General features: G+C 38.7%; 2 protein-coding genes across 2 annotated transcripts; both read left to right on the forward strand.

Annotated features, from left to right (window-relative positions):
- The first annotated feature begins 304 nt into the window (after positions 1-304).
- On the forward strand, positions 305-4,614 carry UBA52 (ubiquitin A-52 residue ribosomal protein fusion product 1). Its single transcript, XM_072405043.1, has 5 exons — positions 305-343; positions 1,948-2,070; positions 2,808-2,894; positions 2,975-3,077; positions 4,468-4,614. Exons 2-5 carry the CDS (start codon positions 1,968-1,970, stop codon positions 4,559-4,561), a joined length of 387 nt encoding a protein of 128 aa, XP_072261144.1. The 5' UTR covers positions 305-343; positions 1,948-1,967; the 3' UTR covers positions 4,562-4,614.
- Positions 4,615-12,132: 7,518 nt separating this feature from the next.
- On the forward strand, positions 12,133-27,593 carry REX1BD (required for excision 1-B domain containing). The gene is made up of 5 exons (XM_072405044.1): positions 12,133-12,210; positions 16,520-16,602; positions 23,934-24,138; positions 24,267-24,355; positions 26,791-27,593. Exons 1-5 carry the CDS (start codon positions 12,208-12,210, stop codon positions 26,861-26,863), a joined length of 453 nt encoding a protein of 150 aa, XP_072261145.1. The 5' UTR covers positions 12,133-12,207; the 3' UTR covers positions 26,864-27,593.
- Positions 27,594-27,668: the final 75 nt, after the last annotated feature.

A 27,668-nucleotide genomic window follows, 5' to 3' on the forward strand; every position in this document is an offset into this window, starting at 1 on the left:
AAAACGAAACATACACAGAAAAACTATTCACATTGTCTTTACTATTTGTACACTTCACCTTTAAGAAATACAACATCACTAGAAGTTTAGAAATAACTATATCATAAATCTAATTGTTTGATGCAGTTATTCAGGATCAGGAATTATGCAATTATGCATGCAATTCTATTTTTTGACAATGAGGAAGAGGGGGAGGGTATAATTCCCTTTGCCCATAACAAATATGGCCGACAGTAAGCGCGTGACACAACTCAGAATTCAGCGACACGCCCAAAGAAGTTCATGTGAAAACGTCAGCGCACTTCCGTTTTGTCCTTTTCTCTTTACTCGGGCTGCCGTGCGGGTAGGTGTGAGAGGAGAGCGGTGAGGCCGCTGTATGACAGAACCGGGAGCGGCGGGCTGTGTGCCCGCTGTGTTGTGTGGGGTGATGGGCTGCCCTCGCTGGTATCTGCTGCCAGGGCTGTGAGCTGTGGAGCGGAGGGCGAGGCACATGTCCAGCGGGCGGCACACAGGCCCCGTCACAGCACATGGCGCCGGCCTTGCTAGTCGCGTCATACCGGCTGCGGGCCTGGCCTGGATTCATGTTAACATTTCCACGTTTAGAACAATTCCTTGTGTCTATAGTGGCCCTTATGACTGACATTAAATCATCTGTAATCTGTTTTACTTTAGTTTGCATGAAATCAGGCACACATCATAATATGTATTGGCGATCTGCAAATGCAGCTCTGTAAATATTACAGATCTTCCTATAGTATTTCAAAGAATATTAAGGGATTGTTGTGCCGACTGGAGACTTATGAATTTTAACTTGTCATTGCTGTCACTTATTGGAACGCTAAGTTCTAAACTAAAATGAAATGTATGTACAGGTGTATAGAACGAGGGCTGCCTGAAGAATTAATTTTGTTAATATCCAGCTTAGATTCCGAAGATCATTTGTTATATCAGTAACTGCAACACATGGCAATACACATTGATGCTTATCCCAATGCATCCTGATGCCACACGTGTAATTATTTGGTGTGCTATGTGTTGCAAAAAGTGTGAAAAATGGAACTTTTTGTTGCATTAGATGTAAAAACATTTCTTAACAGTTAAGGATTATTCATTAATGCCAAAGGATATGAAAATGCCCCCTCTTCCCCCAATCAGTGGTTCCTTCTGTTGGCACCCCTGACATTACAAATTGTAATGTAAAGGTTTTGGGAAGAACCACTGATTGCTTGTGGGGAGGGGGAAGGTGTGCACAGATGATTGACCCGTTTAGATGTCCTGTCAAAAAAAACTTTCCCCACCTACCCCTCTTGATTGGGGTGGTATCAGTCAATGCTGTAGTAGGGCAATGTATTTACATTTCTTTTATTAGGTGGGTAACTTTATAGTGTTGAGAGTTGATTTAACCTCCACATACATGAAATGATTGTACAGATTAAATCTATTATCATTATTAATATACAGTATATAGTGCCAACATATTACACAACACTGTACATTGCATACAACTATGTAATGCAAAAGCCTTCCTAAATAGTTGCAGACTTTGGTAAATTATAAATGCCATAAAGATGAGCTTTGTTTTGATAGTCTGTGTTTGATAGGATTGATATTTGTGTGAACTGTCAGATTGTTTCTCAGGATCTCTGATCGGTTCCCTCAATCACCCTGTATGTAATATTGGGGCAGTGGGTCATGAATGGCTGCAGGGCAGATGGTACTGTCACTTTAAGTGGAGCATCTCAGTGCTGTGATGTAAAGTGGAGAAAATAGGTTTTACACATTTTTGCAGTTCCCTCCGGTTATTTTCACTTTTGTGTAATCTCGTTAAAATTTTAACACAGTATAAACAGGAACAGATTTAGTACAGTATGGCAAAAACCAACTAGTGTGTTCATAGCCCAAATGTGTGATGAGTCTTTAATGTATGCTTTTTTAATTTCTATATAGGAAAGCAAGAAGGCGCCAACATGCAGATCTTCGTTAAAACCCTTACTGGGAAAACAATCACTCTAGAGGTTGAGCCCAGTGACACTATTGAAAATGTCAAGGCCAAAATCCAGGACAAGGAAGGTAAGCAGCAAGATTGAAATATTTAGTCTTTAATATTCAATAATTGTACTTATTGTTTCTGAGTAGGGCAAAAACTCCTGGGGGTTTCATTGCAATTTTTACATTCAGTGGTATGAAGGTTTAAATGCATTGCAACCCTCCACCCAAAGTTACATTTATCTCTCAATTTACCATTCTCTGTTGTCCATATTCGAATGTTTTCTTTCAATTAAACAGCGATAAAAATCTACCACTGGTCTGCAATTTTCTTATGGTCTGTCTCCATAGTCAGCGCTTCTGATTTGCTCGTTTTGTTTTTCCACTCCAGTCTACTCATGTCAGCTTTGTTTTCCCAATAGTTATCTTCTGCTGCTAGTTTTCCAATCTGCCCCCATTGTTCTCCTAAAAGTCTTTTGGTTTTTGCTTCCTTATCCTCTTGTCCATAGTCAACTCCATCTCTGGCATACTCTGACTCCACAGTCTGCTACCTCCATGGCTTCCTATTCACCTTTACCTCTAATTGTTACATCACTTCTCAGTCTTTGATCAGCATTAGCTATGCAGGTCTGATATTGTGCATACAGTTGCCGAAATGTTTCTGCATATACACAAAGCTTTAGATGAGTAGATGGCACACCCCTGAGTGGAGGTGGGGGGCTGTCATGGAATATTTTATTTGTTTTATTACAGCTTTGTAGATGGCTCTCTGTACATAAAGGAAGAAATGTCTGAGTTAAAGGCTTCTTATTTATTTTTAGGTATTCCTCCTGATCAGCAGCGTCTGATTTTTGCTGGCAAACAGCTTGAAGATGGACGTACACTGTCTGACTACAATATCCAGAAGGGTAGGAATTCATTTTATGCCAACCTCTATTTAAATTGATTTATCGACACTTTTTTCTGATTTAAATATTTTACATTTCAGAGTCAACCCTGCATTTGGTGTTGCGTCTTCGTGGTGGTATCATTGAGCCTTCCCTCAGGCAACTTGCCCAGAAGTACAACTGTGACAAGATGATTTGCCGCAAGTGAGTATATTTTTCTTGATGAATTCCAGATTTGTGCAATAAACTGCATTACGGAAGGAGGACTTTTTAATAAAGGTTTTGATGAAAAGTTGACTTCTTTAGTAAAGCTTTTCAGCTTGTACAATGAACAGCCTGAAATTCATGTTGACTTTTACAATTGTGAAGTGTAGCATTTAAATAGAAATGGCTGTCTCAAAATTTTGCAGTGAAATTTGTTTTTCAGATTATGCTGTCCATACAGTGGCTTAAATTTTACTTTTCTAAATATGTATTGTTGATTTAGATCAAGATTGACAATTTATTTAAAAATAAACTGTCAAAAAACTTGAAAGCTAGGCATACAGTGACCGAAAGGAAAAAAACTAATTGAAGAAGACCTCATGTAATACCATATTCAAAGAATATAGGCTTCTGAAACTCCCTGTAAAAGTCAGTCTGGGCCCTGTTGGACTTCAGTGTCTGTTCTCATTTAGCCTTTATAATTAGGAGCACAGAATAATGTTGACAGGAAAAGTCAATTTTTCACTCCAGGTATCCTATCTTCTGAATTTGTTAACATTTTTTTATGTTAATACCCAGAAAGGGATTACACTTCTGCATTGTTATTCATGGCACCATAATGTGCCATACTACACAAATTGTGTTGTGGTGTCATTAAACATTGATGGTGCACCTGCACTGCACTCAATAACGCATTGTAGTTGCAAAAAAAAAAAAAAAAAAGCTAGTTGTGGTTTAGGCCTCCTGGGGGTGCATTAAAAAGGTAATTCTAGGTGAATGGTCAGCTTGAGGATCATTGCACTGCAGCTCTAAATGTATTGTGTTTTAGCACTCCAAAAAATGTTTTTCAGGCCTTTATTTGGGCTTGAACATCCCTACAAGAATTACAGATGTGTTGAAGTTACAAAGTAATTGGATCAAATTCTAGCCACTTACTTAGATTACATCTGTCCCATAACTGTGTAACTTTGTTATTAACAAAACAGATAATTTTACAAACATGGGTTTGAAATTGCTTAAAGTTTTTTGTAGCAGCTTTTGAATACAGCTCTAAAGATTTCAAGCCACCATCTTTAAACACTTTGATGCCCTTTACACCCCTTCTGCTGATACCAGATTCATCTGCTGCCTCTGGGAGTTTTTAAAATGCCTGATTCATACCTGGATTTATAATTCTGTGTATTTTTTGGCAAGAAAATTAAAATCCCCATACCTTGTTTTGCATATTAGAGATGGTTGTGGTCTACAGTGTACATGTAGGCATGCAATGGGGAATACACAGTTGATTCCTAGTAGTTGTAGTAATCTTAATTTTTTTTTCAATGTAATTGGTATTTTTTTCTTTAAGGTTAATTTACTGAATTAATGTAATTTTTTAATTTTATTTTAGATGCTATGCTAGGCTCCATCCTCGTGCTGTTAACTGTCGCAAGAAGAAGTGTGGCCACACAAACAACCTGCGTCCCAAGAAGAAGCTCAAATAAGCAATTTATCAGCCAGTATTGTTTTTTTGAGAAATAAAAACATTTGAAAATAATTTGAAAGTCTCCTGTTTTTTTTTTTTGGTTAACTAAAATGCACAAATCTCTAACATTATTAATAATAATAAACAGGATTTATATAGCGTCAACATATTACGCAGCACTGTACATTAAATAGGGCATTAAATAGTTAAACCTAATGGCAGCCTTTGTGTTTGGGTACGTTTTTAGTAAATTTTAGGAATGGGGCATTTGTAAGAAAATACATTTCTATTTTAACAGTAAATGTGGCATTGCTGTTGTATATTAATAGTGTGTCCCTAAAGATCTGTCATCATAAACCCTAGCTAAGCCTGGGTTACCCTCACATTTATTGAGCAACTCTCAAAGGAGAGATCCTCTTTTATAGTTGCAAACACTACTTATTCCTTATGAGTTAACCATGTGAAAAAACCCATCTTCACCTTCAAATGTAATATCTGTAATGGTTCAAGTATGCCACAGGATTCCTTTCCATAATCCTATTGACATTTACATACTGTCTCTCTTAGAAGGGTTCTGAAATATTTTGAAATTGGGCTAACCAAGTACAGTGATTCCTTGGCTACCAAAGAATATTTGTTCTGGAATCACATTTGTTAGCCAAAATCTTTGTTCACAATTTAAAGATAAATTTTATAAAAATAGTAAAAAACAAAATGTAAAAGGTCATAAGCTCACCAAAGGCCAAGATGAACCGCTTCCTAATTGAAACAGTCTAAACATATTAGGCAGTGTCAGTTACTGTATAAAAAACTCACTGAGTTAATCATAAAGCAAAAAAAAAACTTTATGGAGCCTAGACATTCATTAAGTTATGTACCAAGCTGTGCTTTAATATGCAAAAAGAAACAACTGCAGTTTGTCTTGGTCATTAAAAGAGTTACAAATTGTTGAAGTGCAACCACCCCCCCAAACTGACCCCCTTCAGCCTCCCTTAAACAGTTAAATTTCGTTTTTTTTTTTTTTATTAGCAGGACCACTTGTTAGCAGGGTTATCACTGTATTGGCATGCAAGGCAATGTGGTACCAGAGCCCTGGAACATTGAGTTGAGTGGGTGTAAACTATGCATTTGCTGAACTACTTTTCGTCTTGTGTGCTGAGGTTATCTGAGCTGTATAAATTGCCTGACATTGAACATTGTGTAGGAAGTGGATTATAATGAACTATACATACACATTTTGTCTGGATAATGTTTACATTTGAAGAAATGGACGTTCATGTTGGCTAAGAGGGTTTATTCTAGGTAGCTAAAGAATGTTTCCCATGTAATATGCACTGTTTTTTGGTTTTTTTTTCCAGTTTATATAGTATGCATCATCCCATGTTTGTGTGTGGAATGGTATAGAATATCTATAGTTTATCTCTGGAAAAGAAGGGGAGGTTTGGCAAAGATTTTTTTTGTAGTTGTCTGGCCTGTGTTATGGCTGATAAATGACGCTCTTTCCTTACTGTTGGGAAAAAATTAAACTATGGGTTAACATTTAACTTTCCTGGCAGAAGTATTTTTAAATGTCAAAGCAGTACATTTAAAAATACTTATTTTAAATTTCCTGCTTCTCGGCCGCACACTCGCATGGCCCTCCCTGGCCGGCATCTGCCTGGCGTCCCCAACATTCACATGCCAGTAATCCAGATGCCAGCCGGGCATCGCCAGGTTACGCAGATACCGGCCGGGCAATGCTGGAGGATGCCGCAGGCACATGGGGACCAGGTACATTTTGAAACTCCCTTGCAATTCCACCCTGAGTGTGGAGTTACCATTTTTGGTACTGAAAATTAACCCCGAGCCCCACTTTTATAGGGGGGAGTGAAAGTTAATGATCCAAAAAATCAAGTAATCCATGGTAATTGAAGAAACTAATTTGGTAGGTGGTGAGCTTGTGCCATAATAAGCAGGTATGCAAACCACTTGTGAGAAAATGGCTATACTCCATATAACATAATTTATTTCCATGTTTGTTCAAGCGAATAAAGTATAGCCACAGAGGAACAACTTGATATGTTGATTAGCACACCTACACAAAATTTTATTGTGTTGTAATGGAACACATGCAACCATTCTTGTTCTTACTTGGCAGAGCTCACTTGCTTTATATTTTAAAAATCTGATTTATTATTACATTTGCATTTATATATTTCAGTCTGGATTATACAGTATGGCCACATTGTACATTTACAGGCTGATCTGTTGTGCACATTGAATGCAGTGGTGTTGTCTATTTCCTGCAAATTCAAATAGAGAAAAAAAACTTTATTTCTCCCACAGATTCCCTGCAAATCACCCTGAAGCAGTGTTACTAATTTTTTTTTTCTTTCATTAGATTTTTATTATATTTTAAGAAAATAAGAACAGTAGACATGACACATACAAAAAAAACAACAACAAAACAATTAACAATACACGTACATAACAAAACATCAACAAATACAAAAGAACCCCAGCATTGAGTGGTGGTACTCACGTAATGTCTGTAGGCTCATCATATTAGATGTAAAACATGTTTGAACAAACAGGTACCCTCATGGAACCCATAATAGGCAATCCTTCTAAAAACATCTAATATTGCCCCAGTGAAAAACACTTAGCGCTCAACTTTAGCAACCTGACGAGACATACAAATAAGGGGGGAGGGGAGAGACTGAATTCCATACATCAGGGCGCTAATTCTCACGTGTCCACTGGCAAAGAGGAAATGCATCCAACGTTCAAATAGTAAGGACAGAGACATCAAAATCTACTGGCAGATAGTTCTCAATCCATGGATCCCAAATCCTTCTGAAATTGTGCAAATGGTTCTGGAGTCTGGCTACCATATTTTCATTGACCAGATTTCACATTACTTTCCTTCCTCACCTGTGCCACACAAGGCATGCCAGACCACCATGACTTAAGCTACGTACACACGTCAGATTTTTATCGCCCGATAATCGGCATCGGCCAATTATCGGGCGAAAATCTGCCGTGTGTACAGATTAGTCTGTCATTTGCAATCCCTATTTAATGTACAGCGCTGCGTAATATGTTGGCGCTATATAAATCCTGTTTAATAATAATAATAATAATAAAGCCTGGTTCGGTCCCCAGCAAATTTTTTTACCACATTGTCTGGTCACTAGTCCTTTCACCAAATTGCTGCAGCGCCATAATCTCGTGGACAGCTGGAGGGAGTTGCACCCTTTGCAACAGGACTACACACATTTCTCGCACCTGCATAATATCTGGACTAGGATTGACCATATGTTTATTTCATCCGTCCTGCTCCCACAGGTTCTGGACTGTAAAATCGAACCGATTTCTTGGTCCGATCATGATGCAATGGTCCTATCCCTTTCATCCTTGTATGACAAACCAAGAATTAACGGGTGGTCATTGAATGACTCTCTATTAGGGTACCCAGATGTGGTTGCCCTTGTGCAACAACATTTATGTGACTATTTTTCCTGCAATGACACCACTGAGATTGGGGCTGCAATGCTTCGAAACGCTCATAAGGCGGTCATTAGAGGCAAATTTATACAAATAGCCTCACGTAAAAAGAGACAAAGGATGGCAAAGGTTGCTGAATTGGAGGCGAAGTATAGGTCCCTGGTTGACCGGGCTAAGCTCTCCCCTTCGATGGCCCCTAAGAGACAAATAGAGGAAACACATACCGAGTTATGCCTTAATAACCAAGCTGAGAAGCAGTTCCGATGGGTTAGTAACAAATTTTATTCCAGGGGTAACACCTTATTGGCTAAAAGGTTGCACTTACATGCCAAACTATATAAACCTTTTAGGCTTAACATTCCCAGCTATGGTCCAACTAGCCACCCTTCGAAAATTTTAGAAGAGTTACAGAAGCGCCTTTGCTCCTTTTTTACAGCCCAGGAAGCAGGTACTACTGGCTGTTTGAAATCATATTTGGCATCCATACCTCTCCCCCCTGTGCCAGAGACATTGCAGGCAACATGTACAACATTGTACAACGTGCCATACGGAACTTGAAACCACACAAACGCCCAGGGCCTGATGGTTGCTTGGCTCCATATTACAAGTAACTGGCAACCTGTTGGCACCACATCAGGCAAACCATGACAAGTATAAAGCCCTAAATATATCCCTTCCTGCCCGCCTTAAGACCCTGTTTCAAACTATGTTCCCCTACCAATAGAAAGATTGTACCCTTTCATACCTGGGAATCCAGCTGATGGCAACATATGGGGAAATGTTTGCAGCAAACTAGGCTAATGTACTTCAATCAGTAACCTCAATGTTGGAGACTTTTAAAAAGTACCAAATCTCTTGGTTCAGGGGAATAGCTGCTCTCAAAATGACAGCACTGCCGAAACTACTATACTTATTCCGGTTGCCTTCCTTTAATGTCCCTCACTCTTTGCTCAGAGCCCTGCAGCAAGTATTTCTTAAATGTATATGGGGAAAAAGCAGACCCAGAGTGGCTAAGAGGATTTTGTACTAACTGAAAACACATGGGGGATTGGCAGTCCCCAATATTTACAGCTACTACAAAGCAGCCCAATTAGCCCTTTTGACAGCTTATCAAGCATGCGGCTTTGTGGGTATCTATAGAGGCGTCTTTGATAGCACCTATGGCAATTGGTACATTACTTTGGACTCATTCACGCTTGCTCTAAAAATTTGAAGGACCCTATTAATGAACACTCCCTTTTGGTGTGGGACTCTGCTAAGTATTTGGGTAATTTGATGTCCCCCCACACGCCGCTAGCAACTTTTACACATAACCCGGCTTTTCCACCCGGGTATGACAATCCCAAGCGTTTTGCTTGGTGTGTCGTGCAAGGTTTAGGTGAAATCAAAGATCTGGTGATGTTTAATGGAATCCTTTGACTCTATTAGAGAAAAGCATGAAGCTAAATCCTCTGAATTTTTTCAATACTTACAATTGAAACACTACGTGCAGTGTACCCTGAAATATGCCAAAACCCCTACGAGCACCACTAAATATGAGCGAATTTGTGATAGAGACCCTGTAGGCAAAGGCATTCTTTCCTCGATTTACTGTTCTTTGCTCATGGCAAATTACTCGCACCCATTACCGTATTTATCTCCCGATGGGAGACAGATATGACAAGGAACAGTGGCAACAAATGTGGGATACTGCGGCCCATGGTACCCCTAATGTACCGTTCTACGAAGCTTATTATAAGCTTTTACTCTGATTGTATATGGTCCCTACCAGATTTGCGGCATATCGCCGACTGAACCAGAAGCTGTTTTCGTGGCTGTGGGCCAACAGGCACTTTATACCACATTTGGTGGCAATGCCCTTAAATGAAGAGATTTAGACAGGTGTTTACCATTTTATATATATCCTTTTGGGCAGAGGTATCTGTAAGGACCTGTTTGAGGCTCTTTTAAAGCTGCACCACCTGGGAATTTCCAAAAGTTTAGACTCATATCATTTATATTCACAGTTGCGAAGCAGACATTGGCTTAAGCTGTGTACACACTTCCAATTTTTGTTGTTGGAAAGGATCTTTCACGATCCTTTCCAACGACAAGGGAGTGCACGATGCATGAACGGTGCTGTACATACAGCACCGTTCATGCGCTGTACATTAAATAGGGATTGCAAATGACAGACTAATACAGACAGTGATACAGGAGGAGAGGACCCTGCCCCGAAGAGCTTACAATCTAGTTCTATCTAAGGTGGGGTGAATTATTAGGGTTGAGTTACCACACAGTAACAGAGAGCTCTTTTGGTATAATTGTACTTCTGACAGTAACTTGCAGAAAAAAGTAAGCTACTTAGTGTTAGGTGCATAACAGAGACAACAGTTACCTCGTACCTTGTACCACATAATTGTCCCACCAATATAAAATACTGACCTGGGTCCTTAATTTCTTGGTCACAAGTAAAGGGCAGTGACCGTTTAAAACCAATCAGAACTGTGATCCACCAGCTCTTTTAACTGTGCATCTAAGGCCCTTTGTAACATTGTTTAAATTCTATCAAGGGGGGCCCAGGAGAATTTTACTATGTTCCTGCACTGGAGAGGGAGGAATGACAGGAGAGCCCTGAAAAGATGTTTCTGACTCACTGTGCTGGGGTCCTGAAACCACACTATCCCCTGTGCTGCTCTCTCCTGTCTAGCAGCACGCTTCTTGTGTTGCTGAGAACGGAGACCCATCGCCTCCAGGTGATCACAGGATTCTGTGGTGGTGCGCGGGTGCTGATATGCTCGGTGCTCGCGGTGATATCGGGCAGCTGTCTCTCGGGTGGAGCAAAGCTCGTTCAGGCAGCTGCCATTACCGAGCGCCGTGCATGCCCACTCCAGTATTACACATTTTACATGGGGAAACCCTTAAAATACTTTTCAGGTCTTCAGGAAACTTCTTCTGTAATTACTAAATCCACAGCTCACAATACATTGGCTTGGTGGTCAGTAGAAAAAATGCTGACTACTGGGAACAATATATCCAAAAAGATCATTGGTGTTGCCTAAACTAACCTGAGAGGCACACAATGCTCATTGCTCAAGGGACCCCTAGCAGCCTCTAGAGCAGGGGTGCACACACTTTTTTGGCTTGCAAGCTATTTTTAAAATGACCAAGTCAAAATGACCTACCAACAATAAAACTTGGATTTAATAACTCCTGTGTGCGACAGAGTTCATTTTGAAAGGCAGGGCTCAGCGATCTACTCGCGTTGCCTTTGCGATCCACCTGTCGGGCACCCCTGCTCTAGAGGAACCCTAGAGTTCTGACTCACTCTCCAGCCTTGGAGAGCTTTATTAGATCAGGCCCAAAGGGTCTTGCTTGGTGGTTTTCCACTCAAAGCTGCCTTGGTGAGCATCAGACAAAAGTGCAGTGGAAATCCATCCAGAAAAAAAGAACTCACCTACCTATAGCTGTAAATTGTTGAGCAGGCCAAATTAACAAAATTCACTCACTTATGTTGGCAGTACAATGTATGTTCAATGTCTTCACTAGAACCTTCACTGTCCCTGGCAGACCTGTCACTAGTATCCCGTGTCAATGCAATGGGGGTCCTGTCATTGCCTGGGGGTCTGTTACTGGCATCTGCGTGTCACCCCTACTGAGGATCCTGCTACTAGTCCTTGGGGGACCTTACCAAATATACCTGCTTGAAATTCCCCAAGCTGCAAAATTTTGCAACTGGAGTAGTGCATGACACACTTGTGCTCTATTTATAAAACGGGGAATCAGACATTTCCTCCAACATTCCCTGGTGGGAATCAATTACTTACTTTGTCACACATGTACCTGGAAGATTCCCACCAGCGAATGTTGGAGGAAAAGTCAGATTCTCTGTTTTCTAAATAGAGAAAACCTAAATTAGTTTTGTTTGCTCCATCAGATATTTACAGTAATTACACAAACATGGCGTACTTATGATTTTATTATTTATACTGTAAATATTTAAATATGGTCAATTGCTTTTAATCCATCAATGAAACATTTACACTAAAATGTAAATAGGCTTATTTCATTAGGTCTCTCTTTGGTTGTTAGCAGTCATCCAAGACACTAGGTGGCGCAATTGTAGCAGATCAGCGTATAGACGAGTTTGTATTGCTGTGTTGTGCGGTGTCAGTGCAGGCTTCAGATGTATCGCTGACAATGGTGAGTGTTGTACAGAGAACGTACGATAAGGAAAGCAAACAAGCTGTGTTCACCGGGCACAGAATTCTGTGCAGCTCAGCCTATACATATAAATAGTATGGCTTTGTAGCTGTAACATGAAACTCACTAAAGAACTCAATGGGTGTGTTTAGTTTTTGTTTGGTATACTCACCATAGCGTTCCATGTGTGATGCTTCTATTTCCTTTTAGTCAACATTATAGTTTTGTGATTATATGTTAAAAGTTCTGATTTGTATTTTCTTGTTATTGCTGCCCGCCTTCCTATAATATGCCAGTGAGCTTTAGTAAAGACTTGATGGGAAATCTTTTAGTTGTGACAAATGCTTCAGATGGGATTTTCTTATATCTACTTCCTGTTGTATCTGTGGAACCGGAAGTGAAATCTCCTTAGTGAGGGACACAGGCAGAGGAGTCCCTCTTAGTGTGGAGGTAAATTGTAACCTATCTGCCTCTGGTGGTATTTGAAAGCCAGGTACAGGAATGACTTCTACTAGGATAACCTGATCCTATTGATTGCTAGAAATCAGGGGAAGGCAAATGGCAATGGAACGGCGCGTCACATTGCAAGCATAGTCCCTGCTTTGGCCTACACACCAGCCTGTTGTATTCCCTTGTACAGCACAACTATTTGTGCAAGTAAAAATTATTCAAATAAAATGCTCACTAGCAAGTTTGGTTCTGCGAAATAATTTCGCTGTCCAGACTGGAGGATGCTACATGTAGTGTCTACCTTCTGCTTCTCTATAGAAAAGGAATGAGGGGGGCAGTGAGCAGTATAGTACCTTCTACAGTATAGTGCCGCTCACTGCATAGTACCTTCTACAGTATAGGCCCGCTCACTGTATAGTACCGCCTACAGTATAGTGCCATTCACAGTATAGTACCACCCACTGTATAGTACCGCTCACAGTATAGGCCCACTCAATGTCACCTGCTGTCAAATCTGCAAACTGTAATTCTTTAAGAACCAATAGTGTGGTGACCAAGCAGCTGGTAACGTAGTACCTGTGTAGGAATGCTTGTTCTCCACGTAGGTCTGAACCTGCCTTAAGTGTGTTTTTGCATTTTGGATTTTTCTTGTTCTAAGAGCTTGCAGCAGTATAAACCCCATTTCAAGCTGCTGCTGTAGTGAATAGTGATACTGACTGGGGGAGTTGTTTAGGGCTGGATAAGTAATTAATTGGAGAGAGGGAGACGTAGGTACCATTCCTATCAATGCTCTGCTAGCACCCCCCTCCAATGCTGCTGTAATGAAGTAGAGAAGCAAGCATGGGAGTTCTGACAGTGGCATTGTAAGTGAACCTTCCACACTCTCACAACCCTGGAAGCTCACTTTGTTCTCCACTACTTTTCTAGCACACCCACCTTTCTACTTTTGTATAACAATAGGGCAGGCGACCTCTTCACCATTCATCCAGTATTACATTCCCCTCTCCCTTACTTTCATCACCATGTCTGCAACTCCACTTGCCCCCCTCTCCCACTACCAGTGTGCATAGTCACTCATGCCCAAGCTTAACTGTCTTTGACCCAGCTCCCCTTCTGTAGAACCTCTACACACTGTTACCACTACACTAACCACAATCCAAATGCACCTGCTGTCAACACTGCATCTTCCATGATCCCCAGCATGATGGCTGTAGTGTTTCATAGTAATGATGTCATGGGAGACAGAAGGAAATTTCAGAATTCAAATTTTTAAAAGCAAAAATGCTTAATCTAATAATTCCGTCAGCAATAATAAAGCGAAAATGTTCAGGTCATCATGTTGTAGACCAAAAGTTTTTTCAACTTCATTTGTAAGAGCCTATTTTTATTCGGGTAAGTCTATTTTCTAGGAGGAATGTTGTAGTGGCCTTATCATTTGCAACATGCTTAGCCGCTTTGCACCATGCTTAGCCACCATTAGCCAACAGTGACCTCATCCACTGTTCTCACTAGTACCTAAACCCCATTCTTACCCCTTTATGCCCGTATACCTGTGCTTGCCCTCTCATCCCCTCCAGAATGCACTTACATAACTACTGTTCATTCTGCTTACACCACCATGCCTCACCCCTTTCCCATCCTCTCTTCTATGCCCTGCACCTGCCCCACTATCCCACAGTTACCCACTCCCAAAACGCACTCACACCCTCTACTTTTAACCACACTGCCTGTACCTCACTCCCACCTTAAAAACTTTCCTCCACCTCACTCCCGTTTTCACCCCTATCCATGATGGTTCAACCCACACCCTAGATAAACAACTTTTTCTACATCTAAAATAAAATTATTTTAGCTATAAAAATATAAGTTTTAGCTCTGACTGGAAAAGGAAATATCATCACTGTGAGACTTCTACTTTATAGGAAAGTGTCTCTAGTCTAATATTGCAGGTAACTGAACACAGAAAAAGGCAAAATAACTTCTCCAGTGTGATTACACTCCCGTCTCAACTCTTCAGTCAGCAGGCTAGGTAGGTTAGTAACCAAATTGTATTGGGTTCTGGTTAAATGGAATAACAAGTTATTTAGGAAGTTTAATGTGTTACCTGTGTATAAGATGAAGTTTACTCTGCCTACTTTGCCTTTCCTGGTTCCCCCTTCTTAGCCAGTGACCTCATCCAGTGACCAACTACCATATTATGGTTACAGCACTACGTGACAATCTTAGTCATTGAAAATATAATATATGTAAGGATCTATAATTTAGTTAAAAAAAATGATCCTTGTAAAAGGATTATATCTGTATAACACCAGTAGATGGTGATGCAGGTTTTTTTTACAGAATGCTAGTATAGCTGGGACACCAATCCTTATTGTGTGATTCATCTTCTCCAAACTGTGATCCTAAATCTAAATGAGGGTTAGTTTTACCGTACATAAAGTCATCTAGAGAAAATGCGCCGAGTGTACCAGTAAACACAACACAGACAGTGATGATTCACTTACACAGTAGAACATAAAACTGTTCCAAATTATTATGCATGTTTTTTTTTTTAGGTTGCTTTGTTGTTTTAGACAAAACATTTTTTTCACCAGTGCAAGTGTCATGAATTCCTTACAAATTATTAGAACAGAGCAAGTCCAACCAACAAAATGTCACGCAAAGACATAACATTACATTTACGTCCAATCATGTGAACTTGATTAGTTTTTCCACTTTTAGCTGTGTACTTCTACACCATGGTTAAAAACCGAAGAGAGTCCTACAGATGATAAAAGTTTTTTGGCCCTATTGCTTTACCTTCCCATGCCCTTAACTGAGCCACATAAATAAGCTGTACTTTTTAAATAGTGAACACAAGCATTACATATCTTAATAAAGCAAGAAACCATGCAAATTACAGATCAACAGTGTAGATTCTTGAAAACTTTTTCTTTGTTTTTTAGAACTTGACAGCCACATTTTTTTAAGATAGTCAATTGTGGCTCAAGACATACTGTATAATAAAGTGTTATTAGGACTAACATTAAATTAAGAACTAAAATGTCCTTGCCATGCTTCATCACCAGTGTTGTAACCTGTTTTTCTTTAGGTCTCTGGGCAGAAGTTTGTTCATTCCAGGTGCTGGTTTGACCCTTCCCAGCCTTTCAGGAATGACCCTTTTTGTTTTTATTTACAACCACCTCCTTATATATGTCATACAACTTACAGGATTTTTTATCCTTTATCCTTTTGCATACTTGATTTGTTCATCAATGTATGCATGATAGAATAAAACTGGTATAATAACATTCTTTCCATGTACTTTCTTAACCGAAAAAAAAAATTCCCCAACTTGAATAGACTACTATTTAGTCTATTGATGCATTGTTTTATGGTATTTATGCATTTGGGATTGGTTCCCTACCAATTTTCCAAGTGATCCTACAGGCTGTCTGATTTTATCCATAATCAAAAGCAAAGCGGACCTAAACTTTTTACCTTTTTTGTAAGGTAAAAACAGGTAAAGCCCCTCCACCATGGTGATCAAGACAGACTGGGAGTGTAGAGCATCCTGGCATATGTCATGGATCCCAGGAGGCTTCTTCTTCTGATGAAAATGCTGATCTCACACATCCACGCCATGATGAAGAAGAATAACAGGATGAAGTAGGACCATATCCAGAAAACCTCAGATGTGATCGACGGATCTTCCAAGGTAAAGGTGAGTTTTTTTTTGTTTTTTTAGTTCCGCTTCAAGCAGACTATTTCCTGCCGGTCTCTAGAAATACAAATTTTTACCATGTATGCTGAGCATGTGCAGCAAACGGTACATATTGACACTATTCAGATTACCTTATTATCTCACTTTTTCTTTTAGACCGACAAAGATTTTAAACTCCTCCTGAAAAGGTTTTATGAATTACAAGCTGAACGTGTAGAGACATACCATCTTTTTGATGAGTAAGTATTTAAATAGTTTATAAATGCATTGATTAATTGCTAAAGCTGACTGAATTATGCTTCAGTTTAACAAACAACTACAAAATAATTAGTTTTACAATAAAACGTTACTTCCTTTAGTGTTCCTACCAAAGTTGCTGTGCACTAGTAGAAACATTTACAACTTATTGTCAACAAACAAAACAGCTCTGCTGTATTTTAGGTGCTCATACAATAAGAACTGTGGCCTTTGGAGTCAGGAAAAAAAACCCTCTAATCAAATCTGCCTGTTTCAATTTACCTGTGATGTTGTATGTGAGTGATCATATACTCACCCATGCCTGGAAGAGTTGGGTTTTTCACTTTACACTTGGTTGCCTAACATAGCAGTGCAGAGGAAAGGGGATGCTGAGGTAAAGGGAAGGTAAGTGACTTTTTACTTGGCTCTTTTTAGCAATAACCCTAATTTACCCCCCAAACCTCCATCCCACCTAATGTCTTAACAAAACATTTGTCTATGTTCCCGGCAAGAAAATTATTTTATTACTCCTTCTATGATCTTCAACTGGCTTGTAAATTTTTACAGGGCCATCCCCTAAAGAATTGGTTTTTAACCAGGGTTCCGCCAGAGACTGCTAGGGGCGATCTTTTTTTTCCATCTGTAAGGGTGACATTTTTTCTGTTGGCCAGCAATGCATACGGCACTTTGCTGACCCCAACACTAATATCCCCTTATTTTTAAAAGGTCAATGGGCACAGGCACAGCCCCAGAACTATGTCTCTCAGGAGCTATCTCCCTCTGAGAATTCAAGTAACTTTAAAAGCATAAAATATTGGAATGTGCATGTATGTACATATACTGAATATTTTTTTTCCTGGCCTTCACTATAAGAGCTATTAGCAAAGCCTGATCTAATTATATGTTGTGCAGGTCGTTCATGATCTAACACAATCGTTTAAACTGCTTGTTCTCGCCTGCAGCAATGCATTTAAAATTACTTCAACTGGGCTTTTAACTATGAACCACGTTAACCGACTCCTATTGCAGCATGTTAGAATGTTTTTTTTTGTTTTACCATAGTTATTGAAAATACATTCTTATTTAACAATGCGATAAATAAAGAAAACTTTTTCAGTGGCTCAAATCATCCATTCAGATTTTGAAGAATAATTTATAACAATAATGCATTGCTGATTAAATGCTTGTGCTTTTGTGTTTTATACATTCCCTATTGCTATATTAAAAGATTAGTATATATAAAAGTTGGTGTTTTTGTTGGCTAAATCTCCCACTAGATTTTTGCATATCTAACAGATTGAAATGTTTTTTCAATGGCCACTGCTTTCAGTTTGGTTTACTTTACATTTAAAAGTCCATAAATACAAAGTACCTTAAAAGTAGATAGATGTCTATTATTTGTGTCTAAAGCACTTTCACATTTAGGAGAAACCTTATTGAGTTTCCTAATTGCAAACATGAGAAGAATACAAAAAAAAAGCAGTATTTTGTGATTTTTGCCCCTTATATCTGTTTAATGTCTGAAGTGTTTGTGCCAACTTTTCCCGTTGTTATCGGCAAGGAAATGTCACCTATTGAAATTTAGTCATGCAGAGATCATTAGCATTGCACTTCTGCTGACATGAGTGTGTCTGGAGTAGTGTATACAATTTGATTATAACTTGGATACATTTACATGCAACTTTCTTTGAAATCAAATACACGTTGTTTCATTTTTTTCAGTGTTCTCCTCATCTGGTGTTCATCAACAATCTAACATAATTCTTTACTTTTTCTTATGTCTATTTAAACTTCTTTTTTGTCCACTTTTGGAAAGAATAACAGAACTGAAAAGCTCCTGATTTTAATTTCATTTTCTAACTGCAAGCCTGTACTTTCTAATGTACCTAAAGCAAAAGAACACACATAGACTGCAAGCTTTAGTATGTATGTGTAATTTGTGTTTGGGTATTTACAAGCCTCCATTCATCCCGTTTTCTGAATTAAGATGATAGGATTGAAGCACAACCTAATTGTCTGCTACATTTCCTTTTCGTCTTTGAAGCATATTCATACTGTGTCCATTTTCAGATGTAACAGACACGGGTGCAGATAGTTTGGGCTAGGTGATTCTGCTAAAGCAAGGTGGGTACACTATACTGTTAGCAATAAACCCTTATTGCTACTGGTATAACAATTGGGGTGTTCTTGTTTGGGATGCTTGTAGAAGGGTGTCCATGGATATAGAACCTGGGTGGGCAAACTGGAATAAATGTAATCATAAACCCCAAGAAATGTTAGTAATGCAAGCAAGTGGGAACCAAGAGTGGTGTTGCTAGTGACAAACATTTTGGACAAGTGCACCATCTCTCCTTCCTGGCAACTAGAAAGTCAAGACTGCTGCTTCCTGTCGTTTCGACCCGCATGCCGGTGTTCTGGCAGAATTGTGTGCAGGCAGGAGGCAGGAAAACCCACGGTTGTATGCTGCGATTAATACGTCTGGCTCTTTTAGGAGTCAAAGTAGGAGAGTGACAGTTTGAAAAGTAAGCTATAAAATGGTGGTTAGCCCTGAGGGTGCAAGGATGAGCTGTAGAATTGGGGACAGATGTGAATGGTATTGAGAACCTTGCTTGTATATTCAGAATTGCTCATAACATTAACCACAGTAACTGCAGTATCTACTACACTACAAATCCTTATCCTCTGGGTAATCTGTGAAAGTCCTATATCAGAACTTTTCTCTTCCAGGTAACAAGATATCACCTCCCTCTTGTGAGCATGAACAATATTGGAGAAGTTCTGTGCTTAGTGGCTTTTCAGCATTTGAATTGTATGCTCTGATTAATGGTGCTGCTAGTGTGTATGTTTGGTGCCAAAAGTCAATGTTAGTGGGAGTGGTTTTAATGTGAAGGACCGTAGTAATGATGGATGTGTGGGTAAGAATGTAAGACAAATTGTGTGCTGCACAAACATTTTTAGGATGAAAATCATTGTGCTAATCCCTGCAATGACCATTATTAGCTCTAATATCTGCCAGCATTTCCAGTTGAGTGCCAAAATTTTTTCTTTGCTTGAATTAGAAGAAATATGAAATTTATAGTGTATTTACCTAGTTACATAGGTTGAAAAAAAAACATGTTTAACCAATAGAAATATATAGAAATCAGTGTATACAAAACCTCTGTAAAAGGCTAAAAAAAAGTCCCATATTCCCATAAGGCAATTGGAAGTTCCCCGATTCAATATTCTGTGTTATTATTTTAATTGTTAATAGTCCACTTTTTAGAAACTCATTCAGTACCTAAAATGGTACTAAACTTGCCTATCTTCGTTCCATTGTAGGGCACCACAATTTTCTTTTTCTTCTTCCTTGAAATTATCGTCAGTCATCTTGGTTGCCCGCGCCGAGATGATGTAATTCCTCACAGGCACACAGTAGTTCATTCATCGCTACAAGGGAAGGTCTCCCTTGCACCCACTGCCGAGCTGCATTCACTTTAACTAATCTGGCTAAAACTAGCTCCTTAACTCATTCTTTAAACTTTTACATTCATACCAGTATTTAAAAGTTAAAACATAGAAGAGGAGATTCAGAATTGTACATTAAGAATTGTGCAAACAAAGGCCAGGTCCTGTGCAGTTTTTCTGAAAGCTAGGCACAAGCCTAGAACAGAAATTGTGCAAAAGATTAGTTAACATATTTACTATTTGCTTAAAGCTTATTATTATTATATTACACAATATTTGTATAGCGCCATCATATTACGCAGCGCTGTACCAAGTCTATAGTCATGTCACAAACTGTCCCTCAAAGGAGCTCACAATCTAATGCCCCTACCATAGTCATATGTCATTAATGTAGTCTAAGGACAATTTTGAGGGGAACCCAAACTCCATGCAGATAGTGTCCTGGCAGAGATTCGAACCTGGAACCTAGCGCTGCAAAGGCAAGAGTGCTACTCTTTATTTGTGCAGTGCATACAGAAAATAGGCTCATGTTTTGTTTAACCATGCCCACTTAAGCCATGCTCACAGTTTGGCACAATATTGCTACTGTGCGTTTTTTCCTTCTATGTTCCTAACCCTGTCACATATCATTAGCAATGTGCCTGTCTTTTATGATTTTGCTGTATGTAGTAAACAGCTGGAATATGTTGTAAACCTGCAATCCTCAAAATGTTTTGCTGCCCCCATTTCTTGCTTATCTGTGCCTCCTGGATTTTAAAGCTTTCTTTCTCTGGACCACAGACCGCATACCTGTAGTTTATAGAACTCTTGATGTTTCTTAAGTCCTGTACCCTCTTTTGTCAATTTTGTAGTATTCCAGAACTGTCTGTTGGAGACATTGCTGACGAGTCTTGCAGTTCCTGATGTCTTTAAACGTTTATCTTTAATGCACTGTTTATTTTATGTTGGGCAGTGGGCGACTTCACCCGTCAAAGCAAAAAGGGGGATACTTTTTGTCAGAGAATATTTACGGTTGCATAAAGGCCTCTGTATGAGAAAGCATGTATGAGGGCTCTAGTGTAAAGATTTCAGCTGTGGAGTCCCTCAAAGTTATATTAATCCAATAGGTTCAATAAATATACTCGCATAACTATATTATCACTTTTTGGGGAACTGTTCTTTTCAACTTTGTTGCCAAATTTGCTTGCAATGTAACGCGGCAATTTTGAAGCAGGGCTGTTTTGCTTCTGCTGTAAATATAAACGATTATATTTCATGAGTTATAGAACCTAGTCTTTACACCTTTGAACTCCGAGAAGTGAAGCTAGAAACCCTGCCAGATATGTAACTTATGTATCCAGATATGTATGTTATCTATATCAGCTGTATCTAATACAATATGCATTCCAGATTTTCCATCTTTTAGCAGTAAAACCTGAATATTATTATTTCACACATCTATCCAAAAGCATCTGCAACTTTGTCCTTTCATTTAAACAGCTCTTTATGAACGTATACTAGTTTTTAAAGGTTAATCTTTCGAGGTCAATCTGCAAGTTAGTTTTTCAAAGACAAAAAACGTGTCTGTTCCAATTTTAACACTTCTGCCTCATATCATTGGCTTATTTAAATACATTTTTATAAAACTGGAAGGTCTATTTGAAAAAATAATGAAATAAAAAAAGTATATAATAAAAAGTTAAACTTTCCCAGATGACAGGATATTGCAGATTGTTGATATAAAGACATCTGCTAGCTCTGTGTCCTTTATCTTTAAGAAATATACAACGTTTTATGCAATGTGTTAATCATATTTGTGTTACTAAGGATTAACAAACACACTCATAAAGTCAATGTAGAAATTGTGCATTTTATTGTCTATAATACTTTGAGAGTATTAACCATTAGTATTTTGTTTCAAATACAGAGTCCTTAGTGGTGGTATTTTTTTTTCTTTTTCGTTTTAGAACATCTCCTGTATTTTTTTATTGTTCTGATTTGGCAGCCATGTGGAAAAAAGGGTCCCAACAACTCCAATTCACTTGAATGACAGAGATTGGGACCACGTTTGAACCCGCAGCAGATTGCTGCAGCTCACTGCCGGTCTGAACTGAAGCATACTAGGAGATTTTCCAAGGCAAAGCTAAAAAAGAAAAATTGAAGGGTTATTAATTGGCCAAGTCAAAGCCTGTGATTCCCAAACTGTTTAGGGTTTTAAAATAAGTAGTTCATGGAAGGCAACAAGTTATGACATGGGTATGGGTATGACTGCTAAAGGTGACAATAACTAGGGCTGTGGGTGTATTTTTTCAGTTTTTTTTTTTATTTTCTTTTTTTTTTTTTAAATCTTCTGATGTTTCTTAACCCCCCAACCGCTAAGCCCGTAATTTCTCGCACTAAATATTTTTGCTCTTTTGGATAACCCCGTATTTTTTCGCCTACACTAAAATCCCCACTTACCTGGTCCCGCTGTGCTAATCCAGCTTTTATATTCATGATATCTACTAGAACCCTATTCGGACATATTTCTGTAAGTTACAGGTCTACAATTTAAAAAAAAAATTTCATGAAAACCTGTGACGCTTTTGGAACAGAAATCTAGAAATCAGTGTAATGCTCAGGTGGTTAATAAACAACATTTACATATCTTGTTTCTATGTACTATTTACTTCTACTGATATTTCTTTTGAATAAATGAATAAAAAGGCAAACATTCCTGGTGTTTTCATTCAAGTACATCACCTTCATCTGTAGGCACTGTTTATATAAAGATCTAATGTTTGTCATATTTAATAAGTCGGCAATTTTTATTTGAGTTTATCTTGCTTTACAAGGTAAAAACAAATCTTAGTAGTGCCGGTTGGGGTAAAGTGGGTGGGAGGGGCTAATGTTTGTTTTTAATAAATTCATTTTAAAATTGAACTATGAACAAAAACATTGCGCTAGAATTGAAAAGTTTTGCCTGCTAGTTGGAGGCCCTTATTAACTCTTTGTCATAGCACTTTTAAGGCTAACACATTGTTTAATTAACACATTGTATAATGCAGGTCAATTGGCTATGCATTTAACCCTCTTTTTTGGTGGAACAACTTGATAAATACTGGCCCACTTCTTGTGTGTTTGTGCAAAACAGCTGTAAGCAGTGTTGTTACTTGAGGAAGTTTAATGGGAACCTGTCACCCTACTCTTAATTTTAGTAACCATTACTAAATGATTATGTGTTTTATGTTTTTTTGGTGTGTTTGTTACCTATGAAAGCCTCCCTTGTATAGACATCTAAAAACCATGACGCTAATTAGACACTCCCAGAAAAGGAGAGGGCAATGACATCGCAGGAGAGAATGGGCTGAGCTAGGAAATTTACTGCACCTGAACAAGTCAAATTTGCTAATTTGTTTTAAAGGCATGTTCAAGTAAATAAAACATTGTTTATGGAAAGAAAAAAACTTCATGTAAGCTTTTAAAAACACTTGATTTCTGTATGCCTTTACCTGCAATTTTCAATGTGATAGAGTATCTTCAAATTTTTTCATCCTAAATAAGTGGTGAAATTATTTATTTATCCAGTGCCAGCACAATTTGGGGGATAGGAAAGAATACAAGGCTTGGTATACTTTTCCATGTGAACAGCACTGAGCTTCTAAATATTGTGCTATGGAATCTGGTGATTGCTGTGTTTTACCAACTTTGATGTAAACACTATATCAAAGTGAAATATGTCAAGGAAGGAATATTTCAGGGCTTCTACAGACCCCTTTCTTAGTCACTAAAACTCAAGTAACTCCATGAAACTGCTTTTTTGCCCAGCCTCCTCCCTTTGTCTTCAAGTATGCAAGTAAACTGCAAGTAAATCTGCACATTATTAAGAAGCCTGGAAATAGCTCTAAACCTTTTTTTGATGTTCCAGGGGGCATCAAGCATACATGAAATCTGGCCCGCACTATGATTTTATCCAATACCGTATGCTGGTGCATGAGATCACCCAGGCTTTTAATGGCATCAGCAAAGAAATTATCCAGATGAAGGATCGATTTCAGGAGGTGTATGATCGGTCAGATCTTGCAGAACACCTAGAAAAAATTCAGGAGCTGGAAAAAGAAAAATTATCATTGGTAAAGTATATAGCCAATTTTTAAATTACAATCCAATGTGTCAGTTTGTTTTTTCTGCTTTTTTTGTGTAAAGTATAAATAAATCTCAGTGGTATGCTCTACTCACAAGGTTGATCTCGTTTTATCAGACAGCTAGGTTGCAGTTAGCCAAACAGAATGTGCAAGACCACCCCAGTCAGGAGTCCCACAAAGAGGAGGTACAGCAGTTAAAACATAAGTAAGTAACCTTAATTACTTGCTAACTCTTTCAAATTTGCATGTGGTTTAAGGAACACATTTGTTTATGATCAATAAACCATCTTGTATATATCAGTGTCCTAAAAAAAAACCCAAAAGCTTTCCACCTGGCTTTTTGCCAATACTATACCATTTGCTTAGTTTCATGTCATCTATTGAACTGAAGTATTTAAAAAATATTACATTGCTTTTCTTAGACGTATTAAATAGATTCCCTGAACTACATTAAATGTTTTTTATTTTTTAAATTTATTTACATATATAACTCATACTTGTCCCTCTGTTACAGTGTTTCCCCGAAAATAAGACACTGTCTTATATTATTTTTTTCTCCAAGAAATGCCCTAGGGCTTATTTTCAGGTAGGGCTTAAATTTTGAGAAGAACAACAAACCGCAAAAAAATTAACATTTATTTCAAACGTTATCACATTCTGTGACATCATGGTAACTCTGTAAGTAAGCTGTGTGCTGTGTCCTCCCTCTTCTACCCTTCCCCTCCCTCACCAATCAGTCCTGCATCACTGTGCTCTGGAAGAGAGATGGGACAGCCTTATCCACGCTGTTCTCCCTTCACTCCCCCCAGCACAATCAGTTCTGCACTGCACTGGAGGAGAGGTGTGGCATCCTCAGCGTCCTCTTCTTTCTCTTCCCCCCACCACGATCATTTGAGAAGGAGAGATGTGACAGGCTCAGTGTGCCCTCCCTTCACATCTCTCTCTACAATCATCAGCTCTGCCCCCGGAGAAGTGATGGATTGTGTGAGCCTGGAATACTCGTACGTACGGGGTAGTGATGTTGTGACAGTCCTGCACTCGTGTGACAGCCTGTGATGTCCTTTACTTCCTCCCCCACCACTATGTACAGTATGTGCTGAAAATATTCTACGGTATTAAGCTAGGGCTTACTTTTGGGGGAGGGCTTATATTTCGAGCTTGCTGGAAAACAGCCAAAAATCCTGCTAGGGCTTACTTTCGGGGGGTGTCTTATTTTCGGGGAAACACGGTAAGAAGCCCGTCCTTTTAGGACATCAATGGCTCAGAGCTTATGGTGTTAATGTCTTTCTAGACCCCTCAGCCCAACCTGAAGGTAAGTCACTTCGAATAAATCTGTGGTTATTATTTTAGAAGCTCTTATTGTATTAACTCACACCAAAGATGCTGGTTTTGAGGTTATCACATTTCCTTATTTTGTAAAATTGCAATGGGTTTGATTGATGTAGAAGCTGCAGCATATCATTTGTTAGTAAAATGTAAAGAGGTAGAGGTGTAAAAATTCCTCATTGCACATAAATGCACTTGAATGTACATCCCCTATGATCATACCCTAAGTTGTATGCACATAAATATTAATAATTGAATTCATCACATTTAAATAAATGTCTTAGTACTATATTGCATACATCAATATAACTTACACTCCTCTAAAATTCTCAGGAGTTCTGCCTCCTGTCAGCACACTGTCACTAACTGCAGAGCAGTGTGAGGAGGGCCGCCAGCCCTCCCGCTGCCTGCGCATCTCCTGTCATCTGTGGCCTCCAGCTCACTGGCCATGGACCTGCAACCGTACGCTCCCTGGGGTTTGGGGACCTCTGATCTATAGAACACACCTACACTAATGTGGTAAAAGCAATTTTACTTAATTAGGGAGCATTCAAAATGATTGGGTTGATGTAACACATGATGTAGCAATGCTGAACAAGGGTGTTGGGGCTCAACATGCACCTTTATGCAATGACATTTATTTTGGTGTGTTAGTTGCTATGCTTTTATTTTATATACTTTAACCTTTTTTTATGCATATGACTGATTTTGCTCTCCAGTCGCTCTACAAGCACTCATGCCATCATCGGCTGCAAATTACAAATTATTGCTCTTGACTGGTTTACTTATACTGGTTAAGTATAAGTACAATGGTGTACTATACTTGCACAGTGTGTGATGGCACCACTGCTTGTAGTTTCAACCAGAGGTCTTTGTGATTGGATGACCACACAGGGCTACATTTGGGAGATAGTTATTGCCAAAAAAACAGGAAACACATTTCTGTAGTGCCTGAGGCACAATGAGTTTTGTTACATAAAAATGGTTATCTAGTGACTGAAAAAAATGATTTGTATAGCTGGACAGAAATGCTCTTTGTGACATCAATGTCCTAATAGAAAGCTGTAATAATAATAAGCTTTCACAAGTGGCACCCTGCATGAAAACAGTTAAACTGACATATAGTGATAATAGTTATTTGCCTTATTATTGTGACTGATATACATCACTATAACAACACTTTGCTAGCGTCTCAGCTCTAAACAAGCACTTTGGCTGTTATTCTGGGTGTTTCATAAACACTACCTAAACTTCTATATTGTATGTAATGTAAGCCAGATGTATATTATTTATAGCTCCCATCCGTTCCCTTAGGATAATTAAAACCGTGGAAGCAATCAGTGAAGTACTGCAAGATTTCAAGTACGACTGTGAAGAAATACAATGACGTCTCACTTTTTGGAAGGTACAGAGAGAAAATGGGGCCCAGTCTGGACCAATGCTTTGAATCTGCAGTACAACAGACCTATTTCTGTTACATCTTCTGCCCTCTGGGTGACATTCTGGTTATTTATCTATAGGTGCTTCTGCTTTCCAGCTATGGCAGGAGGAGATGCCTTTTATTGCACTGCATCTTCTATCCATTTACACTTGGGTCCTAATGCACAGTTCTTTTCAATAAATTTTTTTATAGAGTATGTGTAAAATGCCTTATGATCTGTTTCCAGTAAGCAACTTTATTGCCAAAAAATAAGGCTGCTGCCACAGATAAATTTAATTTTGTATACTTGATGGAAACTTGTAGTAAAAGAAATGTAGTGGCTGCCAAAAACTAAAGGCTATTTTTGGCTAATATTTTTACTACAAATATTTTGAGTCTTTAATGTAACAAGCATGCTACCTGTTAAAACCGAATGACGACAGGACTCCTGAGCTGCATACTTTTTTTAAGGTCAGTAAGTCAGAAACTTGGTGCCACTGGATAAATTTGACAGCCATTTAGCTTGCATAGCAAAAGGGAAAGTTAGCAAAGGCATCCTTTGTTTTTTTTTTCTTCATATTGTATTTTCAGAGTTGTAAATATATTGTGGGTCAAATCTGCAAGTGAATACTGATATTGTGGTTTTCAGCACCTGTGTGTTAGTATGTTACAATAAGTAAAAATTACATCACCAGTATCTTTTGTGTTATTTATTATTTTTGTATAATTTGTTCAGGTCTCCAAACTGATCACCTATCATGCTATGCTTTAA

The sequence above is a fragment of the Pyxicephalus adspersus genome, chromosome 3, assembly GCF_032062135.1.
Source record: "Pyxicephalus adspersus chromosome 3, UCB_Pads_2.0, whole genome shotgun sequence".
Lineage (NCBI taxonomy): Eukaryota > Metazoa > Chordata > Amphibia > Anura > Pyxicephalidae > Pyxicephalus > Pyxicephalus adspersus.

Coding starts and splice junctions, on each gene's coding strand:
- REX1BD (XM_072405044.1), top strand. Junction 16,603..23,933: donor ACATACCATCTTTTTGATGA/GTAAGTATTTAA, acceptor TTGATGTTCCAG/GGGGCATCAAGCATACATGA. Junction 24,356..26,790: donor GTACAGCAGTTAAAACATAA/GTAAGTAACCTT, acceptor CCGTTCCCTTAG/GATAATTAAAACCGTGGAAG.
- UBA52 (XM_072405043.1), top strand. CDS start 1,968: ATGCAGATCTTCGTTAAAACCCTTACTGGGAAAACAATCACTCTAGAG. Junction 2,071..2,807: donor CAAAATCCAGGACAAGGAAG/GTAAGCAGCAAG, acceptor ATTTATTTTTAG/GTATTCCTCCTGATCAGCAG. Junction 2,895..2,974: donor TGACTACAATATCCAGAAGG/GTAGGAATTCAT, acceptor TTTACATTTCAG/AGTCAACCCTGCATTTGGTG.